General features: G+C 42.9%; 1 protein-coding gene, 1 long non-coding RNA gene and 1 pseudogene across 7 annotated transcripts in view; 2 read left to right on the forward strand and 1 right to left on the reverse strand.

The window, feature by feature from the left end:
- The window catches only part of DEPDC5 (DEP domain containing 5, GATOR1 subcomplex subunit), a 134,885-nt gene that overhangs the window by 31,575 nt on the left and 84,635 nt on the right, over nucleotides 1–18,675 (reverse strand). For 4 of the 6 annotated variants that reach the window (XM_077761539.1, XM_077761538.1, XM_077761543.1 and 1 more), the window contains 6 exons: nucleotides 15,271–15,388; nucleotides 14,636–14,803; nucleotides 13,740–13,959; nucleotides 12,263–12,396; nucleotides 4,695–4,803; nucleotides 1,738–1,803 (listed from right to left, as the gene is read on the reverse strand). In XM_077761539.1, the coding sequence (XP_077617665.1) occupies nucleotides 1,738–1,803; nucleotides 4,695–4,803; nucleotides 12,263–12,396; nucleotides 13,740–13,959; nucleotides 14,636–14,803; nucleotides 15,271–15,388 (815 nt within the window). The remainder of the gene's footprint in view (nucleotides 1–1,737; nucleotides 1,804–4,694; nucleotides 4,804–12,262; nucleotides 12,397–13,739; nucleotides 13,960–14,635; nucleotides 14,804–15,270; nucleotides 15,389–18,675) is intronic. The other 2 variants (XM_077761542.1, XM_077761541.1) reach the window with 1 other exon arrangement.
- On the forward strand, nucleotides 664–12,233 carry LOC144229504 (uncharacterized). Its single transcript, XR_013334511.1, has 3 exons — nucleotides 664–762; nucleotides 7,533–7,651; nucleotides 12,153–12,233. It is a non-coding gene; the product is annotated as an uncharacterized LOC144229504 (long non-coding RNA).
- On the forward strand, nucleotides 9,324–10,182 carry LOC144229467 (small ribosomal subunit protein eS1 pseudogene; annotated as a pseudogene).

Consider the following 18,675-nt stretch of genomic DNA (forward strand, 5'->3'; position numbering starts at 1 on the left):
ACAATAATAATAAAACAAACACAATAAACAAAGCACAATTTCATTTTGTGTAAGTATATGCAAAGCCCTTACTATATATGAGTAGAGACAATTTTTTGATTTATATGTAAGCTTAACAACACACCTGGTGGGTAATATAAACTATTTGTGTGCCTCTCCTAACAGCTCATAGTGGTAACTTGTCCACTCTTGTTCCACCTGGAATTCCACCATGTGAAGCTGTGTGGACTGTTACATTATTATAGGACTTATAAAACAATTCTCTTCTGGCTCTGCTGATTTTTCTTATGCTAACTTCTAATCTAAGTCCAAAATTTTTCACAAGAGGGTCTCTCGTTAGAAAGTAAAACGTTAAAAAGCCCACCCCGAGTTTGTTCTAAACCAAAAATGCAGTGTGTTTCTCACACTTGGAGATCAGAGATTCTTGGATTAGAACTCAGAGATCCTGACAGGGATTTGCCCAGGGTCACGCAGCTCACTGGGAAAAGGCAAGCACAGACCTCTGAAGACCTGCACAGACAGGCACAGCACCATGTGACCTCTTATGCAAGGGAAGACTCCAATGCTAACTACCCCCTTTCCCTCCAAGCACACTATGCTACATGGTGCAGGGGCTCAGCCACTCATGACTTGTGTGCCTTTGATCAGGGAATATATTTAAGCCTCAGTTTCTTCATCTGGAAAATGGGGTGATAATACTTGCACCTCACAGACTGTTGTGAAGACTATGTCTGCAAAGCCCTTTGCACAGCAGCTGGCAGAGTGAGTATTCAATGTTGATTTTCTGACTTCCACAACACAGGGATTCCTTAACTTTTGCCCTTGAACCTCTCAAGTCCTGTTCTCCTTAGTCTGTCTGACCCTCTCAACTCTTTCATATCTCTGTAACTAAATCAATTTCATATACTTATGGGCCTCAATAAAGGGCAGGGAGCCCAGTTTTTCTCCCCCTAGGACCTGTCGGAACAGTAATTACTCAAAGGAGAGGTCACAAATCAAGCCTGTTGGTCTTGGATTTAAATCTCAGCTCTACTCTGTACTAGGTAAAGCACTTCTTTGTCCTCCAATTTCTCTTTGTGTCAGTTTGGGATAAATAAACTCACAGGCCACGTAGTAAGGATGAGATGAGAGAATACTATGTGTTTGGCAAGGAGCAACTGAAGAATGTTTATGCTTGGAAGGCCTGTGGAGGTCTGGTCCAAACCATTTATTTGACAAATGAGTTAAAGGAAGTCCAGAGGTGAGGTGAACTGCACAGGGTTGCCCATGATTAGCCTATGACAAAGCATATGCCTGTTAATAAATGCTTGCTCTGCTTTTCACCACTTCCTGCCACACTGTTAATGAATTTATCAGGTTGTACTGACAGGAAAAAAGTAAGTGTTCAGTCCTTAAGAAAGCATATTTCATGTTTTATGGACAAAACACCAAAAAAGGAAGATGCTGCTGCTGTGGCAGATAATCAGTGGCAACCTCGTGAAACAGACAGGCAGAGACGGGAAACCCGTGCATCAATGCTGATGCGATCATCTGTTCTCCGACATTAATCATTTCCATCCGCTTGTGCAGCGGCCAACCCCATGGAAGGGAATGACACTTTTGAGACTGAATTCAATTTCAGCTGCCCTTCCAACTCAGCCCAATTTCAGCCCAATTCCACCTGTTCAGAGCTGAGCAGAAGGCTTCTGCTGATGGGTAGGCATGCATGGGCTGCAGAGCCCTTGGAGTTTGACTGACCTGTGGGTAGAAGGTGGACGACGCTGTGCGTGGGCTGCGGACAAACTCCATAAAGAAGGCCCCGTCCTGAAGTCAGAGGAGGAGGAAGCAGCAGCGGCAGCAGCAAATGCAAGGGAGCGAAGGAACGAATGTGGACCCGTGGTGAACCATCAGGGGAAGGAGAGGGTATGAAAGAAAAAAATAAAAATAAAAACAAGGAGGGAAGGAGAGAAACAAGGGCATATGAGGGGGAAGAAGGAAAAAAAAAAGGGCGAGAGACAGAGAAAGAGAGAGAGATCCACCCAGAAAGACCATATCCAAATGCAAAGCATAAGCAGGAATCCACACCTTCTTGGGCAGAATATCCCACCTGTGTGGGAGCAAGCACAAAGATAGAAGGTGTGTCCAAGCTCCCTCGGGTCTCATCAGAGCCTAGCTTGGATGCCTGCACCCTCTCACATAGCTCTGAACGTCCTTCAAATCTATGTCAAGGGAGAGGAAAAGGCCATAGAGCCACTCGGCGGCGGGGAAAGACGTTAGAGGTTGCTTCCTGGCCTCCCACCTGGCTGAGCGACCAGCAGCCCTCCGGGAGAGATAGAGGCTTGAGGCTTTCAATTCTGCCTGTTAATAAACATGGCAGCCAGATGGAAAAAGAGGATTCAATGCAGGAAAAGTTGTGCTTAATTTTCTAAGCGAATAGGGGATCCAGAAGCAGCAATACCTTCTCCTCTACTGGTTGGATAACAAAATAACCAAGAAGCTGAGACATATATAGTGTTAGAAACATATGCATCATGGGATGGGGGTGAGGGTGGGGAGGTGGGAGAGTTCTGAAGCTGTCTTCTCCTCCGAATCTATTCTTGTGGGGTGCAAGCTGCCATGTATTTGAAATAAAAACAAAGAGGACTTTCCCAAAGACCCCCTCCTTTCATCTTTCTTAAATTCAAGAAGTATCCTCTTATCCCTTCAAAATACTATTTTTTATACATTACCACTGAAATTCAGAAATGGCACTTGATAAATCTGAAAGTCTGCTTTCTTACAAATTTTCTTCAATTCTCAACATAGAATCACTGAAATATGTGGGTGTCCATTTTATCAATACTGCTGCCATTTCCCATCAACCACAGTGAACTCAAATAACAAACCATGGAAATGTGTGGCTGTGGAGATATGATCTCAGGGACCTCTCTTCACATCCTAACACAAGATGCATTGACTGGGGACACTGTTGGCATTTCTAAGTATGTCACCCAGAGGTCTTCCCTTTGCCTATCTCATAACATCTACATTTCTCTTTGACTACTGGAGGATCTACATCTGTGACAAATGATAACTGGATCCATCTGGATTTTAGTGTTCAGTTGGAAAATCAGAAGAATGTTCTAAATGGCAACAATATTCAGTTCAGTATTTGGCCATTAGTGCATTTTAACCTTAATGCTTGTGATTCTATAATTTCTCTACTTCTCAGTCCAGCCCTAGGTACTGGTTTTAACCCTCAAAGATGGTAATAAGTAGGGGTAACAGCTAGAGGGCAGAGCCCAAGATGCTTATGCATTCTCACTGTTCCATCTGTGTCCCTTCTCTGCTAGAACATACAGAAGTAGAGCTGCTAATGCTGCTGAGATTTACATACATGTGAAAAGATTCTTCCTTGACCAATAGATCGTTCCTTATGCAGAGACTATTCTTGGGACTGTACATAAAGTCATTTCCTAGAGCTGGGTGAGTGAAATACAGGCTGCAAGCCAAATCAGCTACTGGTTTATTATAGTCTGTGAGCTAAGATCAGTTTTTAAAATTTTAAATGGATATAGAAGTACCTACATAATGGCCTTGATCTTGCCTCTTGGCTCACAAAGCCTGAAATATTTATTTAGGTTTCCCAACTGCTGGTCTATAAAATATATGAGCTGCTTATAGCCTCAACTGATACTTTCTTAGATTTTAATCCCTCTATCCTGGTAGTCTAATTCTACTCATTTATCTACTCATTTATATAAGAGATGTGGTCAGATAATTATGTGTAAGGATGTTGTTTGCAGTATTATTTATAATTGTGATATAGTGCAGAATCACTGTAAAAACTTATGGAATAATTACCAAAAATTCTTTTTAAAAATCAGAAACTATCTACATTTTTAATTAAAAAGTAAATTATAAGTGAAGGTCTATCCATATGGTGAAATATCATGTATTTTTTGACAAATAATATTTTTAAAAAATATTTAATGACTAAAAATTTTCACGATATGGAAGTAAAATAAACAATACATAGATAGATGTACAAGTTGGCCACAATTTTGAAAAATGAAATACGTGTATTGAATCTCCTTCATTTCCTAGTGAAAGAGACCAGGTAAGAGAATGCAGTTAGCTCACCCTCCCATACCAGAATGATCTCACATTCTGAATTTCCCAGAATGAGTAGACAAAGCCAAGTTTATTCATCTTAAAAGATACAAAAAGCCTGATCTATGGAGTATTTGGCCCCTCTACTGGACTTGTTATTTGGTACAGAGGCCCAAAGCCTCAGGTTTTGATTCCCCCATCTGGCCAGGATGCTTCCATTTGACTGTACTTCTCAGGAATCTAACTGATGGGAATTTCTTTATCAAAGAGTGAGCTCTCATGGAAGCTGCCCTGGGAGCTTTCTCCCTCCCATCTGGGAGAGCCAAAGATGTGGCTGAAGAAAAACCAGATGGCCAATTTCACAGCTCCAGCCAGATTTTGGGACTTGACCAATATAGTTTAGCTTGACTGTGTTGTATCTGCATTTATCTAGCAGTTAACTTCCTTACAATTGTGAGCAGAGACTGCTTCTTTAGAAATAGTAATGCTTAAAAGGGTTCAGGGTAGAATTCATCCAAATCCTCAGCATATTCAACCCTGGATTTGAACGGCTATTCGTTTTCCTCTCCATGTCGGGCCCCTGAGAGCATGAGGCAGCTCCCTGCTGGAGTAGCTCCCTTTACCTTTCGTGGGCTGTCCACGTAGGTGGGAGTCATGGCAACGCTGCTGCTCTCGGCTGGCTGGGAGGAGCTCTTGCCACCATGCACAGCTGCCTGCTGTTCTCCCAGGCACCTAAAAGATGGAAAAACACATGTCTGTGGCTTGTTGGGAGCCCCCTGGTGAAGGGCCCATGTGTTAGTCAAGATGAAATGAAGATACTACTGTTGTCACCTCGGAAACATACNGAGCTGGCCTCCGGAGAGAATCCAGAGGTCCTGGTCAGGAGGCCAGCTCACAGTCTGCAACTGTGGCATCCTGGTCACTGCCACTCTGGAGCTACCCAGATCATAGGCCCTAAGACCACCCTCTCCCACCAGGCGATCTCCCTCCCTCCCCGAAACACACACACACACACACACACACACACACACACACACACACACACACACACACACACACACACACACACACTTCTGCTTTATTTCTCCTTCAGGCCCAACACAATACCCTTCACTGCATTCACTGTCCTGAGCAATCGACAGTCCTCCCAGGTAAATAAGAAAAGAGCCCCATTTAAAAAGCACTGTGGCAAGACTATACTTTCAGGGATCATTTCTATAGTTTGCTAAAAAGCACTGTGGCAGTGCTTACAGTGATTACATATTACTTTGAGAGGTCATGTGACATGGTTTGAGTGGCTCTATCCACAAACACCAAGTTTTTAACCCTCTGGGAAGACTTGTTCTCTGTTTTTTTAAATATACCAGCAAAAGCACATCCTGAAAATTAGGGCTGCATTAACATGCGGCATAAACTATATGGGGAAATGTGTTGACTCCCCATACGTTTTGAAGGTTTATATGTTAATGTTTCAAATACATGAACTTATATCCCTGCTCCGCCCCCCCCAACCCCCAATCACATAAATCTAACAGACACTCTCAAAACACAAGATAATGATGGTTTTCTTATGACATCTTATTCCATCTTGATTCTGATGTACATAAAATCATATTTCCACATTCATTTTCCTTTTACCTGTACTAAAAATAATTATAAGCTGTCATAACTTTTTTTTTTTTAAAGTATTTTTATTTATTTCTAGGAGAGACAGAGAGACAGCGTGAGCAGGGGAGGGTCAGAGAGAGAGGGAGATACAGACTCTGAAATAGGCTCCAGGCTCTGAGCTGGCAGTCAGCACAGAGCCCGACGCGGGGCTCAAACCCACAAACCGCGAGATCATGACCTAAGCGAAAGTCCGACGCTTAACCGCTAAGCCACCCAGGCGCCCCTAAGCTGTCATAACTTAAATGCTCCCCCAAACTACTTCAACATATCACTGAATTTTTATTTGGTAGATTTCAGGAGATTCACATTATAGTCTTAAATCTTCATCACTCTTGTAACATATACTTCTTGTGGTGTATGCTGCAAGGCACTGCCCAGATCCCTCTGCTGTGGCCTTGCTGGCACAGTAGTGGGGCATGTTGTCCAGCTTACTCAGCTGTCAGCCCCTTTGGGGACAGCCCCAGCTAGAAAAGCAGCCTTGTTCAAGCTCCTCCCGGCCCCCAGCTGCCCACAGACAATGAAGGATCAACAAGGGGCTGTACAGATCTGGACATATTGGTCCAAATGGGATCAACTCCAAAGGCTGTTCTAGCTCTAGAGCTTGAGTGAGGTGACCCAAGGCTGTCACTGGGCCTGTACTGCACCTGAGCTGCTCCCTCTATTCATTCCTGCTGCCTCCTCCCTACCACAGATGATGAGCCTAAGGCCTCTCCTTAATAAACATCCTGCATGTTAAACTCCATCTCAGCCTGCCTCCCTGAGATCTCAGTCTGTGACACTTCCCCACTCCTAAATTCTGACATGTTTATTACAGATTGTCAAGTAATCTCAAACCAGAGATTAAAAATCAGTTTCCATGGTTACCTGTTATACTCTTTTTTTTAATTAAGATTTCAAATATATACAAAAGTAAAAAGGATAATAAATACCTACATACCCCAGTCCCAAAATTTTAGAGCCAATCATGTTTCATCTACACTCCTTACCTACACACCCCAATTATTTTGAAGTGAAACACATATATTTCACCCAGAAGAACTCAATATCTATTCTATCACTAAAAGAAAAGAACTGAAAAAATATAACTACAATTTCAACACACTTAAATTTTTAAAAATTTTCTAATATCAAATATTTCCCCAACTATCTCCCAAAAATTATTTGTACAGTTTGTTTGTTCAAAACAGAATTCAATTAAGGTCCCCATGTTGCAATAAGTTGTCTCTTAACTCTTTTTTCAGCCATAAATTCCTCTTCATTGCTCTTTATTTTTAAAAGTATTTATTGAAGAGAGTAGCTCATTTGTCCTGTAAATTTACAGTCTGGATGTGCTGATTTTTATCCCTTTATTGTTTATTGTGGTCTTATGTGCCCTGTACTTCCTGAGAACTGGAAGTTATATCTACTGGCTTGGGCAGATTCAGGTTCAATTTTGGACAAGAACTCTTCTTAAGTGGCATTATGTATATCTGTCTGGAGGCCTCTAATGTCTGGCGGTCTCTCTCTGGTGATATTAGTGGCCACTGGTGATCTCTGTTAGATCCAGAAGTTCATTAAAGATCACACATGGTAATAATCTATCATTCCTTCTGTACCTATTAGTTGCAATACTGAAAACAGACAAACTTCCCTACACCAATTAGTTACTCTGAGGTGTAATTCATATAGGAAAAGCAGAACAAATGCTCAATTCTTTTCCATGTCCCTACACAACAATGTCTCTACCATATCAAAATGTGTTTTCCTTTGAGCCTCATCCACAAAGGCATACTGTGACATTCTCTTCCTCAAAGCTACAGGGAGAGGAAGACCTGGGGACCTTCCACTGTCCCCTCAGATGCACGTGACAATCCCCATTTAGTGAGCTGCCTTTCATGTGCTGACCTGTGGACCAGGAATCAGAGTTTCGAAGGTGAGTCTGAAACCCTTGACCTTGGAGGCTCCTTGGTTGGAAGGAGGGGACCTGCCAGCAAAAGATGAATTATACTATATACATGTATATGTGAAAACAAACATGGAGGCATACTGCCTCCTGCCAGGATTGGGTTGTCAGCCAAGCCTCCACAGAAGCAGTGACAATTCCCTTTTGGTGATCTCTGCTCTGACTTGGTCGTCACTGAGTTATCTTCAGCACCAGCTGCCCAGACTGGTCCCAGCCATGCTGACAATCAGCAGAAGGCTGAGACTTCTGGGGCCTCTATCTTCTACAAGAGCTTGATTTAATATACATGACTTTATTTTTTTTTAATGTTTTATTTATTTCTGAGAGAGAGAGAGAGAGACAGTGTGAGCAGGGGAGGGTCAGAGAGAGAGGGAGATACAGAATTTGAAACAGGCTCCAGGCTCTGACCTGGCAGTCAGCACAGAGCCCGACGCGGGGCTCGAACCCACAAACCATGAGCTCATGACCTGAGCCGAAGTTGGATGCTTAACCAACTGAGCCACCCAGGCGCCCCTACATGACTTTAGATAAAGACCAGAAGAGAGCTAGAAAAATAGACAGTTTATAGTAAGATGACAGGAATACAGGTGAAGTTTTAAAAATTCTTTTCCATATTGCTATAGCATTATTTTTCATAATAAACAAAACTGGATCTGCTTGGTGTAGCAAAAGCAAAAGCAAACCATATAAATAAAAAATGCTGCATGAGCTAACATTATATAAAGGTCTGGCTCCCTCTGCTTTACCTCCTGCATTGAGAAAACATAGCAAGTCACCCAAGAGCAGTCATCTGGAGAGAGAATAAGTCTTTGGTCTCTCTGTCCTGACTCCTGCTTGTGGGATTAGCTGAGTTTCTCCCTTCACACTGGGGGACACTACCACCCTAAGTATCCTTCCTCTTCCAGTCTGAGCAGAAAGAGGCTTCTTGGAGCATATTAAAGGATGACTCACTGACAAATTAAAATAAGATTCCCCCACCCCCAGCTTCACACCTCTCCCAGCAACATATGTTCCTTGTTCTTTTTTCCAGCAGGAAAGATCTATGATTAGTTACAGGAAGAACCTGCTGGGCTGAGTTCTGGGGTCTTCCCTTGGTCAGATGAAGGTATTTTCTGGAGAGGACCCAGTGCTCTTAGTGATGAGCTCAAAGTACCTCTGTTCTCCTCCCCTCATCTGCCCCTGTATTCTCTCCCTTTTCATTCTATGTCCCTTCTTTTCTGTTATCACCCTCTCTCCAGCCTCTGTGGCCTCTTAACTAACTAGTGAGTTCCTGCGAAAGGGTCTCTGCCTCTTGGAGCCCACCCGCCAGGCTTTTCTATACAAGGGGCTCATTTCTGAAAACACTTCTGGCAAAGACACTGATGGCATATTTCATGATACTAAGGAATGACTATAAACTTTTAGGTAAATTATAGTATTAGGACTTTTAATCTTTTTTTTTTTCAATGTTTAAGTTTATGTATTTGAGAGAGAGAGAGAGAGAGAGAGAAAGCACAAGTGGGGAAGGGGCAGAGAGAAAGAATATCAAGCAGAATATCCACATGGGACTCGAACTCATGAATCAGCCAAAGTCAGATGCTTAACTGACTGAGCTGCCAGGTGCCCCAGGACTTTCTTTTTTAAAGGAGTACTTCTTGCCCTTTTGGCTTCCTGAGCAGCGCCATGGCGGTTGGCAAGAACAAGCGCCTTACGAAAGGCGGCAAAAAGGGAGCCAAGAAGAAAGTGGTTGATCCATTTTCAAAGAAAGATTGGTATGATGTAAAAGCACCGGCAATGTTTAATATAAGAAATATCGGGAAAACACTAGTCACAAGAACTCAAGGAACCAAAATCGCATCTGATGGCCTCAAGGGTCGTGTGTTTGAAGTAAGCCTTGCTGATCTGCAGAATGATGAAGTTGCATTTAGGAAATTCAAGCTGATTACTGAAGATGTTCAAGGCAAAAACTGCCTGACTAATTTCCATGGCATGGATCTTACCCGGGACAAAATGTGCTCCATGGTCAAAAAATGGCAGACCATGATTGAGGCTCATGTTGATGTCAAGACTACCGATGGGTATTTGCTTCGTCTTTTTTGTGTCGGTTTTACTAAAAAACGCAACAATCAGATTCGAAAGACCTCTTATGCTCAGCACCAGCAGGTCCGCCAAATTCGGAAAAAGATGATGGAAATCATGACCCGAGAGGTGCAGACAAATGACTTGAAAGAAGTGGTCAATAAATTGATTCCAGACAGCATTGGCAAAGACATAGAAAAAGCTTGCCAGTCTATTTATCCACTCCATGATGTCTTTGTTAGAAAAGTAAAAATGCTCAAGAAGCCCAACTTTGAATTGGGAAAGCTCATGGAGCTTCATGGTGAAGGTAGTAGTTCTGGAAAAGCAACTGGGGATGAGACCGGTGCTAAAGTTGAACGAGCTGATGGATATAAGCCACCAGTCCAAGAATCTGTTTGAAATTCAGACATTTAATGGCAACAAATAAAAAATGTTATTTGTGATGTTTAAAAAAATAAATAAATAAATAAATAAAGGAGTACTTCTTGGGGCACCTGGGTGGCTCAGTCCGTTGTGTCTGACTCTTGATTTTGACAACAGCTCATGATCTCACAGTTCATGGGATCAAGCCCTGTACTCAACTCTGCACTGACAGCACAGAGACTACCTGGAATTCTTTCTCTCTCTCTCTCCCTCTCCTGCTCACGTATGCTCTCTCTCAGAATAAATGAATAAACTTAAAACTGAATAAAGGAGTACTTCGCTTTCAGTGATACATACTGCAATATTATAGATGAAGAAATACAATGCCTGAAACTTAATAAAGAAAAAAAAAGGAAGGTGAGAGCATGTGGAATATAAGTAAGACTGGCCATGAGTTGATAATCATCGAAGCTGCAATGATAAGGAAACAGGGATTTATTACACTAGTCTACTTTACCTGTTTGAAATTTTCCATTAAAATAAAAAAAAAAAACTTGCAAAGGATCCATTTTGCTATGAGAATGTGTAAGGACAGCTTGGCATCCAACTTCCCACCTGTCTTTCCAACTGCACCTCCACTATGCCTCAAGCTCACTCAGTGTTATTTTCAGAAAGCCTAACGTATGCAGGTTTCTGTTTGGCCCAACATGGCCCCTCATGCCAGACAGATAAGGTCTAGCTTCCCCTAACATCTGTATGAGGACTTTCAACACCCCTTCCTCCATCATTCTTTGACTATCTATTGTACATACTATGTGCCTCTGCCCTCAGAGTACAGGCAAGTCAGGGGAAAAGTGAGTAAACCTTGGTAGAGTTCCAGTAAGGGCTCTGATAGATGTTGGTCTGGGGTGCTGGGAAGCACAGAATCTGAGTTGGGTGGAAGGATGGGGGGGCAAGGAAGGCTCCCAGAGTGGGGGTCACCTGCACACAGAGGTGTTTTCTCCTCTTGCCCAAGTCCCCCTCGCCTCTCTATAGAGATGCTTTCTTTCCTGCAAGGCCAACTCAAGTCCCACCTCCTGGGACGCTGTCACTGTCCTCTCAGGCAAGATGTGGCCCCACCAGTATCCTGGGAAATGGAGCACATACTGTTTATGAAGGGATCACATAAATGCTTAGAGAAGCCAGCCAGGTCACATGTCTGAAGGTACAAGACAAATCCAAGACTAGAGGGTATGCTGGTTCTCCGGTAAACCAGAGAGCATGTGCCTATTCCAAAGTCCCAGTCCTCCCATGGCTGGCTATGCGTGTGGACCCAGTACTATAACTGAAGCTCTTCTATTTCTAGAAAGGCTGGATTTTATCTATTATCTATAATACAATACCATGTTATATTATATGCAATATACTGTTTTATGAATAATATAATCATGCATCATATTGGGTATACTATACAACATCTCACATACAAATTCATATAAAACCCAAATTTGTATATGAAATCTTCAAACTAAAAAATGTGGCTCAGATATTTTAAAAACATTTTTATATCTTTAGGACAGTGAACTATTCTGTAATGGTGGCTACATGTCATTACAAATTTGTCTAAACCCATAGAATGTGTAACACCAAGTTACACATGTAATGTGTATTGTAATGTAAATTACCTGTAATGTAAATTACAAATACTGGGTGATAATGTGTCAATGAAGATTTATCAATTATAAAAAATGTCCCACTCTGGTAGGGGATGTTGACAATGGAGGAAATTGTGCAGGTGTGGAGACATGGTGTATATGAGAAATCTCTGTTCCTTCCATTCAAGTTTGCTTTGAACCTACAACTGCTCTAAAATATAAAATCTATTTAAAAAAAAAAAACCTCAAAGAAACAAAGAAACCCCACTTATTGAGCCAAAACCCAAATGTATCAGCAGCTCAAATTAAGTCCCAGATTGCAAATTTAAAATTTCTGGCATAGTTCGTGTTATTTGATACTTACTAGGTATTAACCCAACTTTCTTCTCATGTATGTGTCTTTTTCTTAATTTCAGGCTCCTTGCAAATAGAAACAATATTTCACCTCCACTCACAAGGTGGGACACACTGAAATTCTTTAGAGCCCGCAGGGTGGGAACGAGTCTCTCCCCAAGCAGGCACTTACTTCTGACTGGCCTCCATCTCCAACAGGGCAGACAGAGCTGAGGTTCCCTTCTTTCCAACTGGAGGGCCGGTCGACTCAAGGGCATGTGTGGCAATGGGCCCAGTCATCTGTAAGCCTTTCATGGTGGTCCCTTTCTAAAGCAGAGAAGAGGAGACAAGGCCATCAGCTTGAGTGGGCTCCCTCAGCAGATGCCACTCACAGCCCAGAGCATGCCTGCCATATATGTTGTGCTTCAGGCTCTATGAATCCAATTAACAGAGGCAAGTGACACAGGTTCTTGTTATTCAGTAAATGCTTAAAACCACTTTTCATTTCAACTGAAGGTTCAAATGCCTGTCAACTCAAAACCAACTGCCTCTTTGAGGTGGGTTCCACAGATCACTTTACCCTTGTCGCACCTCCAGGAAGTAATGTTCTACCTAAATCACGGAAGAAGAAACTGATTCCCAGAGAAGTTAAGTAACTTATCCCAAATCCCACTGAAGCTGGAGTTCAAGCTCTAGTCATCTGGTTTCAAAACCAAAGTTCTAGCATGCAAGGTCTTTCAGAAATGTTTCTAATTATAAGCAATGCTGTGTACAAAGGGTAGCCAGTGTGGGAGGAAGAACACAGAACTTGGACTTAAAAACACAGCTGATGAAACATCACTACTCACACTGAAAAGGAATGAACTACTGATACAAGCCACAAATTATATGAACTTGGGTGAATCCCAGAGGCATTACCCTGAGTGAAAGAAGGCAGCTTCTCAAAAGGTTACACATGATATGATTCTGTGTATATGACTTTTGAAAAGACAACAGTACAGTGATGGGGAAAAGGCCAAGTAGCTGCCAGGGATTATAGATGGAAGCAGAATGTGACTATAAAGGGTAGCACAAGGGAGTTTTTTGGGAGTGATAGAACTACTCTGTATCCTAGTTGTAGTTGTAGTGTTACATGAATCTATACTCTGTTAAAATTCACAGATCTGTATACACACACACACACACACACACACACACACCCAGAATTCCAGATCTGCCTTGTATTGGTTGGGTGTCTGCAGACATATCCCATAACCCCATGAGCCTCAGTGTCCTCACTGGGTGGTGTGTGGCTGAATGAATGCCCAAGGTGCTAGAAATTCCAAAAGTGATATGAGAGTTAAGCAAGTATCACTGCCACTACCCTCTTGAGTGACTTTTACTCTGTAATCCAGCAGAAGCAGCTGGGCTTGACACAGGGTCTCACCTGGGGAGCGTGTGAAGGAGCTGTGTATCCTCAGGTAGGCAGAGGTGGTCTCGTGCCACAGAACACTGCCCACTGGCTGCCTATACCCTATCCCTCCCTCCTTCACCCTGCCCTGGAGAAGAACACACTGTTTCAGATTTAAGATAAATGCCGGACAGCTGTTGAGTAAATAAACTGGACGGAGAGAGGCCACTGAGATTGGAGGAGACCAAGCACAGCCCCCAAGGGGCCCACAGAGCCCTACCCGCATCATGCGATCTGAACGATGCCGCCTACGGATCCGGTTCAAACCCTCCACGAAGCGGATAAAACCATCCAAGAGCTGCCACTCCTCCTCGTCCGCCCGGGGCCTGTCTCCATAGATGTCGCAGTGGGCTTCCCCCTCTGTGATGCGCTTCGTAGCAGTGACACAGGCTGGCAGCAGCAGGAAGCGGGTCCGCCAGAACTTCAGAGACTCAATTAAGCTGTGGAGAGCCAAAGGGGAAAAGGGGGTGGGAGTGAACAAAAAGAGATAATAAAAGCACACCTAATGAATGCCCCATCTTGACCCTGTCCTCAGAGTTGGTATATGTGATGGGCAAGCTCCCCTTGAGTAAGTGTTCATCTGATGCAGCATCTCACAGCTTCATTTAAAACACAACCTTTGGAGGCAGACCACAAAAGGTGCTTTTACTTTATATCCCAGAGATGTCAGAATGCTTCTGTGCAGCCAGGCCTGGTGGGGTTGTGGCTTTTTATCATCACAATTATAAATCACACATAAAAATTTAGAATAAATAGGAGACACCTCAGGCAGTCAGAAAAAGGTTAAGAACATGATCTACCCTGACATTCCATCAAAGAACACTTCATCACTGAAGTTTCTGTCGTTGTTGTTCTGTGGTAAAACATACATAGCAAAAGTGCCACTTTAACAATCCTGAAGTGTACACTTCTGTGCCATTAAGTGCATTCACAATGCTGTGCAACCATCGCCACCACCCACCTCATCACTGTTTTGTAACCCAATGCAGATGTGCTTTTGTTCTTCCATGTTTTCTAAAACAAACACCATCTTCTAATCAGAGAAAAGGACATAATGTGTTAAAATTCAGGTACACCCAAAGTAGTCAGATGGAAAGCCAAAGGACACTCTCTGACCTGAAGTCCTCAGACCCAGCAGAACAGATATACTGATCTAAGTAATTCCACTTGTACTCCTCCAGCCGCTCATGGGAGAATTCCACCCAACAAGAGACAAACTCTGAGTCCGAGTGGGAAGGGCAGAGGCTGTAGGTGTAGTGGATCTGGGCAGATTCGTAAGGGTACCTGAAAAACAAAGGACATATCCAGAAGTCCAAAAGAGAATTCCCTCTCCTCCAATTCTCTGGACCTTTCCATCTCTGTATACTTAGCACTATCCTTGGCATTTCAACCTTCAAGTGCAGTAACTAACTTATCCCAAAGACTGGAAATGGAAATTTCTTAGTTCTTAAACTTTGTCATTCTTTTATCCTCTCATTCTTTATTTTTAATTGGTTTGCTAAGAATCAGGCTAAACATCATAAGGTGAATCAAATCTCTTTTAGAGGCAGGTGAGTTATAACCATAAAATAATCCTAGAAAACAAAGCAGTAATTCCAAGAAAAGGGAAACCAACCACTCAACCTATCTTGGTTTTAATTATGTGTCACGCAGATAATTCACTACATGTACAGTATGCATTACAAATACAAGTTAGTATGTGGACACAATTTGGGACCGTAGGTGAAAACCTTAAATTTCCAAGGACTCACTTGGGAAGGTAACGCGTCACCGTGATCATCTTATCCTTCAGCGTCACTTTGTGGAACGTTCTGCCCATACTCAGCCAGTACTGGTCCTCCTCCTCAGGGCGGTTTCGGGACACAAGACCTAATAGAGCGGATGAAAATCATTTCCTCTATCTAGTTGAGGATCATTCCTTTAACAGGCAATTGCTTCTCTTCCATATACAGTCAGAAAAGGAGAAACAAAAGAGGCAACTCTTTTGAGGGCCAGTTTCATGGAAAAGACTTATTTTTGGTTAAAAACAACAAAAAAAAAAGTCCTGAAGTTGGCAGAATTTTCTGTTACTAAACCAGCCAGCAACAGATTAGAGACCAGAGTGCTGACAGCATCCAGAAGACAGATTCAAAGCTGAACAGCCTGATTCCTCAGCCTTGGAGAAGGAAAGCTCTGGATTAGATGTTAATGGGCTAAGACTCAACTCTGGGACTGAAATGGAACTCCACTCCATTTAAGCACAAGCTGCCACCTTGGTAGTGAAGGTCCTCACCCCCAGTGTGGCAGCCAACCTAGCTTTAGTTTCTATGACTCCCACACTGTTATGACCATGCTTTATTTAGTCTTTTTTTTTTTTTATGTTTTTTATTTATATCTGAGATAGAGACAGCATAAACAGGGGAGGGTCAGAGACAGAGGGAGACACAGAATACGAAACAGGTTCCCGGCTCTGAGCTAGCGTCAGCAGGGCCTCGAACGCGGGGCTCGATGTGGGGCTCGAATCCATGAACTGTGAGATCATGACCTGAGCCGAAGTCGGACACTTAACTGACTGAGCCACCCAGGCGCCCCTTTGGTCCTTTTTTTTTTTTTTTAAGTTTAATTATTTGTTTTGAGAGAGAGAGAGAGAAAGGGAACAAGCAAAAGCCAGGGAAAGGTAGAGAGAGAGAGAGAGAGAGAATATCCCAAGCAGGTTCTACGCTGACAGCACAGAGCCTGATGTGGGGTTCAATCTCACAAACCATGAGATCATGACCTGAGCTGAAAGCATGACCCAGATGCTTAAATGACTGAACCACCCAGGTACCCCAAACCATGCTTCAGTTGTAATTTTCTTCTCTAAACATTTGCTCCTATTGCTTTTTCTGCTTTGTCTTCCTGGGCCACCATCAAGATCCTACAGATCACTTAAGGTCACCATCAAATTGCCACTGGTCCAGAAAGCTAGCAGATCTCATCAGCAGTTTTTACCCTGAATTTTACCCTGGATGTGGCTCCACAAGTGCATGTCTCACACCCCTGGAAAGTGGAAGTTCTAGGAGGCCAGGGCCCAAACCTTGTTTGTCTTTAAATTTTCTGTAGCATCTGACAAAGCGCCATGCCCACAGCAGGTATTCAAAAAAATATTAGTTGAATTGTGCATAAGAAAGAGGGAAATTGAGGAATCAAGAAACAAAGGACATAAGCTTTTAAGAGAGTAAAAATAGTCCCTCGATGGACAACTGAGCCAAGACAAGATTCCTGTGATCTAGAGATGATACAGGGTCCCCTTGTGCGGTTCTGAGAGATAGTCACACAGGGCAGGCAGCATGGGAGTTGTCAGGATGAGAAGATGGCAGAGGTTGGAAGGACTTTCACTAGGAATGCAAAATTTCCCAGGTGATAGTGAGGGGCGGCAGGCATGCTGCCTATGAGAGGCCAGGCTTTGACTCAGAGGACTATGGGTTAAACCTCAGTACTTTCATTTGCCAGTAGTGTGCCCTTGGGTACCAAACCTCTCTGAGTCTCACTTTCTGCAACTAGAAAGAGGGCCCCAATCCCTGCACTTCTTCTTTCTTGCAACAACCCCCTGCTGGCTATAAGGGAGACAAAGTCATGGGATAATGCTCATGAACACTTAGCACAGTACTGACACTGCATTCTAAATTAGTTCCTGTTTTGGGGCACCTGGGTGGCTCAGCTGGTTAAGTGTCCGACTTTAGCTCAAGTCATGATCTTGCAGTTCATGTGTTGGAGCTCCACAATGGGCTCTCTGCTATCAGCAGAGAGTCTGCTTCAGATTCTCTGCCTCCCGCCCCTCCCCGACTTGTTCAATAAACAAACAAACTAACTAACTAAAAAAAAAGGAAAGAAAAAAATAAATTAGTCACTGTTTTTCTCCTGCACAGCCTGTCTCGCCCAGTAAACAATAAACTTTGAGGATAGGACTGAGGCTATTCTGTTCACTACTGGAACAGGGTCCCTCTCATAAGTGGTAGTCAACAAATCTTCAGTCAGAAGCAATCTTACTCATGATGGTCACTTTTCCAATTAATAAACAACAATAATACCATTTCTGTTATTACAGAAATAAAAGGATTAAATTTACTGAAGGAAAAAATAGCCAGAAAGAGTATGATCAGGTGAGTAGACTACCCATAGGTAGTCTAGGCCAACTAGCCACAATATGAGGCTCATGAATCAGCCAGAGCAGAACTGGATGTCAGAGGAATTATGAACCACTAAGGGCTATTCTACAGAAAAGCAGGTAAAAAGGCTGGATGGGGCCACTGACACTAAATAAAGATGAATTCATTCCACTATTCTTGGGATAAAGAACAAAATCCTTCACATGGCCCTGTGAGGCCTGGGTCTCCTGACATGCCTGGCCACATCTCCAGCTTACTCCCTTTGCTCCATCCCACCAATCTTCTTTTTGGTGCCCAGAAAGTGTCACAGTGCCTCCTGACACAGAACCTTTGCACATACCAATCTCTCTGCCTGGCATGCTCTTCTCACATACTCCTACCCACTACCACCCTAGTTCTCTTTTTAGTAACTCTTACACATAGTTTAGGTTCACCTCAAACATCACCTCCTCAAGGAAGCTATCCCTGACCTTCCAGACCAGATCAAGACCTATGTTAAATATCCTCATAGCCCTTTGATGTTTCCTTCACAGTCTTTATCACAACAATGAATTATATTATTTCATAGTATGATTAATGTTATTTTTCTCCACTGGGCTATAAATGCCCCACAGAGCAGGGGCTTCAAAAATACTGTTGAGGGGTGCCTGGGTGGCTTAGTCGGTTAAGCGTCCAACTTTTGCTTGGGTCATGATCTCGCGGTTTGTGGGTTCGAGCCCCGCATCGGGCTCTGTGCTGACTGCCAGCTCAGAGCCTGGAGCCTATTTGAGTCTGTGTCTCCCTCTCTCTCTGACCCTCCCCTGCTCACGCTGTCTCTCTCCTAGAAATAAAAAAAATATTAAAAAAAAAATACTGTTGAATGAATGAATGAATGAATATATTTATCAACCCATATTGTTGTACATCAGGCACAGTGGTCTCTATTGTAAAGGATAAAAACATGAATTGACATAGTCCTGGCACTCAAGAAGATTACTATTCAATGCAGTCTAGAACTTAAAAAGAAAGCAACATAAAAAGAAGGCAACA

The sequence above is a fragment of the Crocuta crocuta genome, unplaced genomic scaffold, assembly GCF_008692635.1.
Source record: "Crocuta crocuta isolate KB4526 unplaced genomic scaffold, BGI_CrCroc_1.0 scaffold348, whole genome shotgun sequence".
NCBI lineage: Eukaryota > Metazoa > Chordata > Mammalia > Carnivora > Hyaenidae > Crocuta > Crocuta crocuta.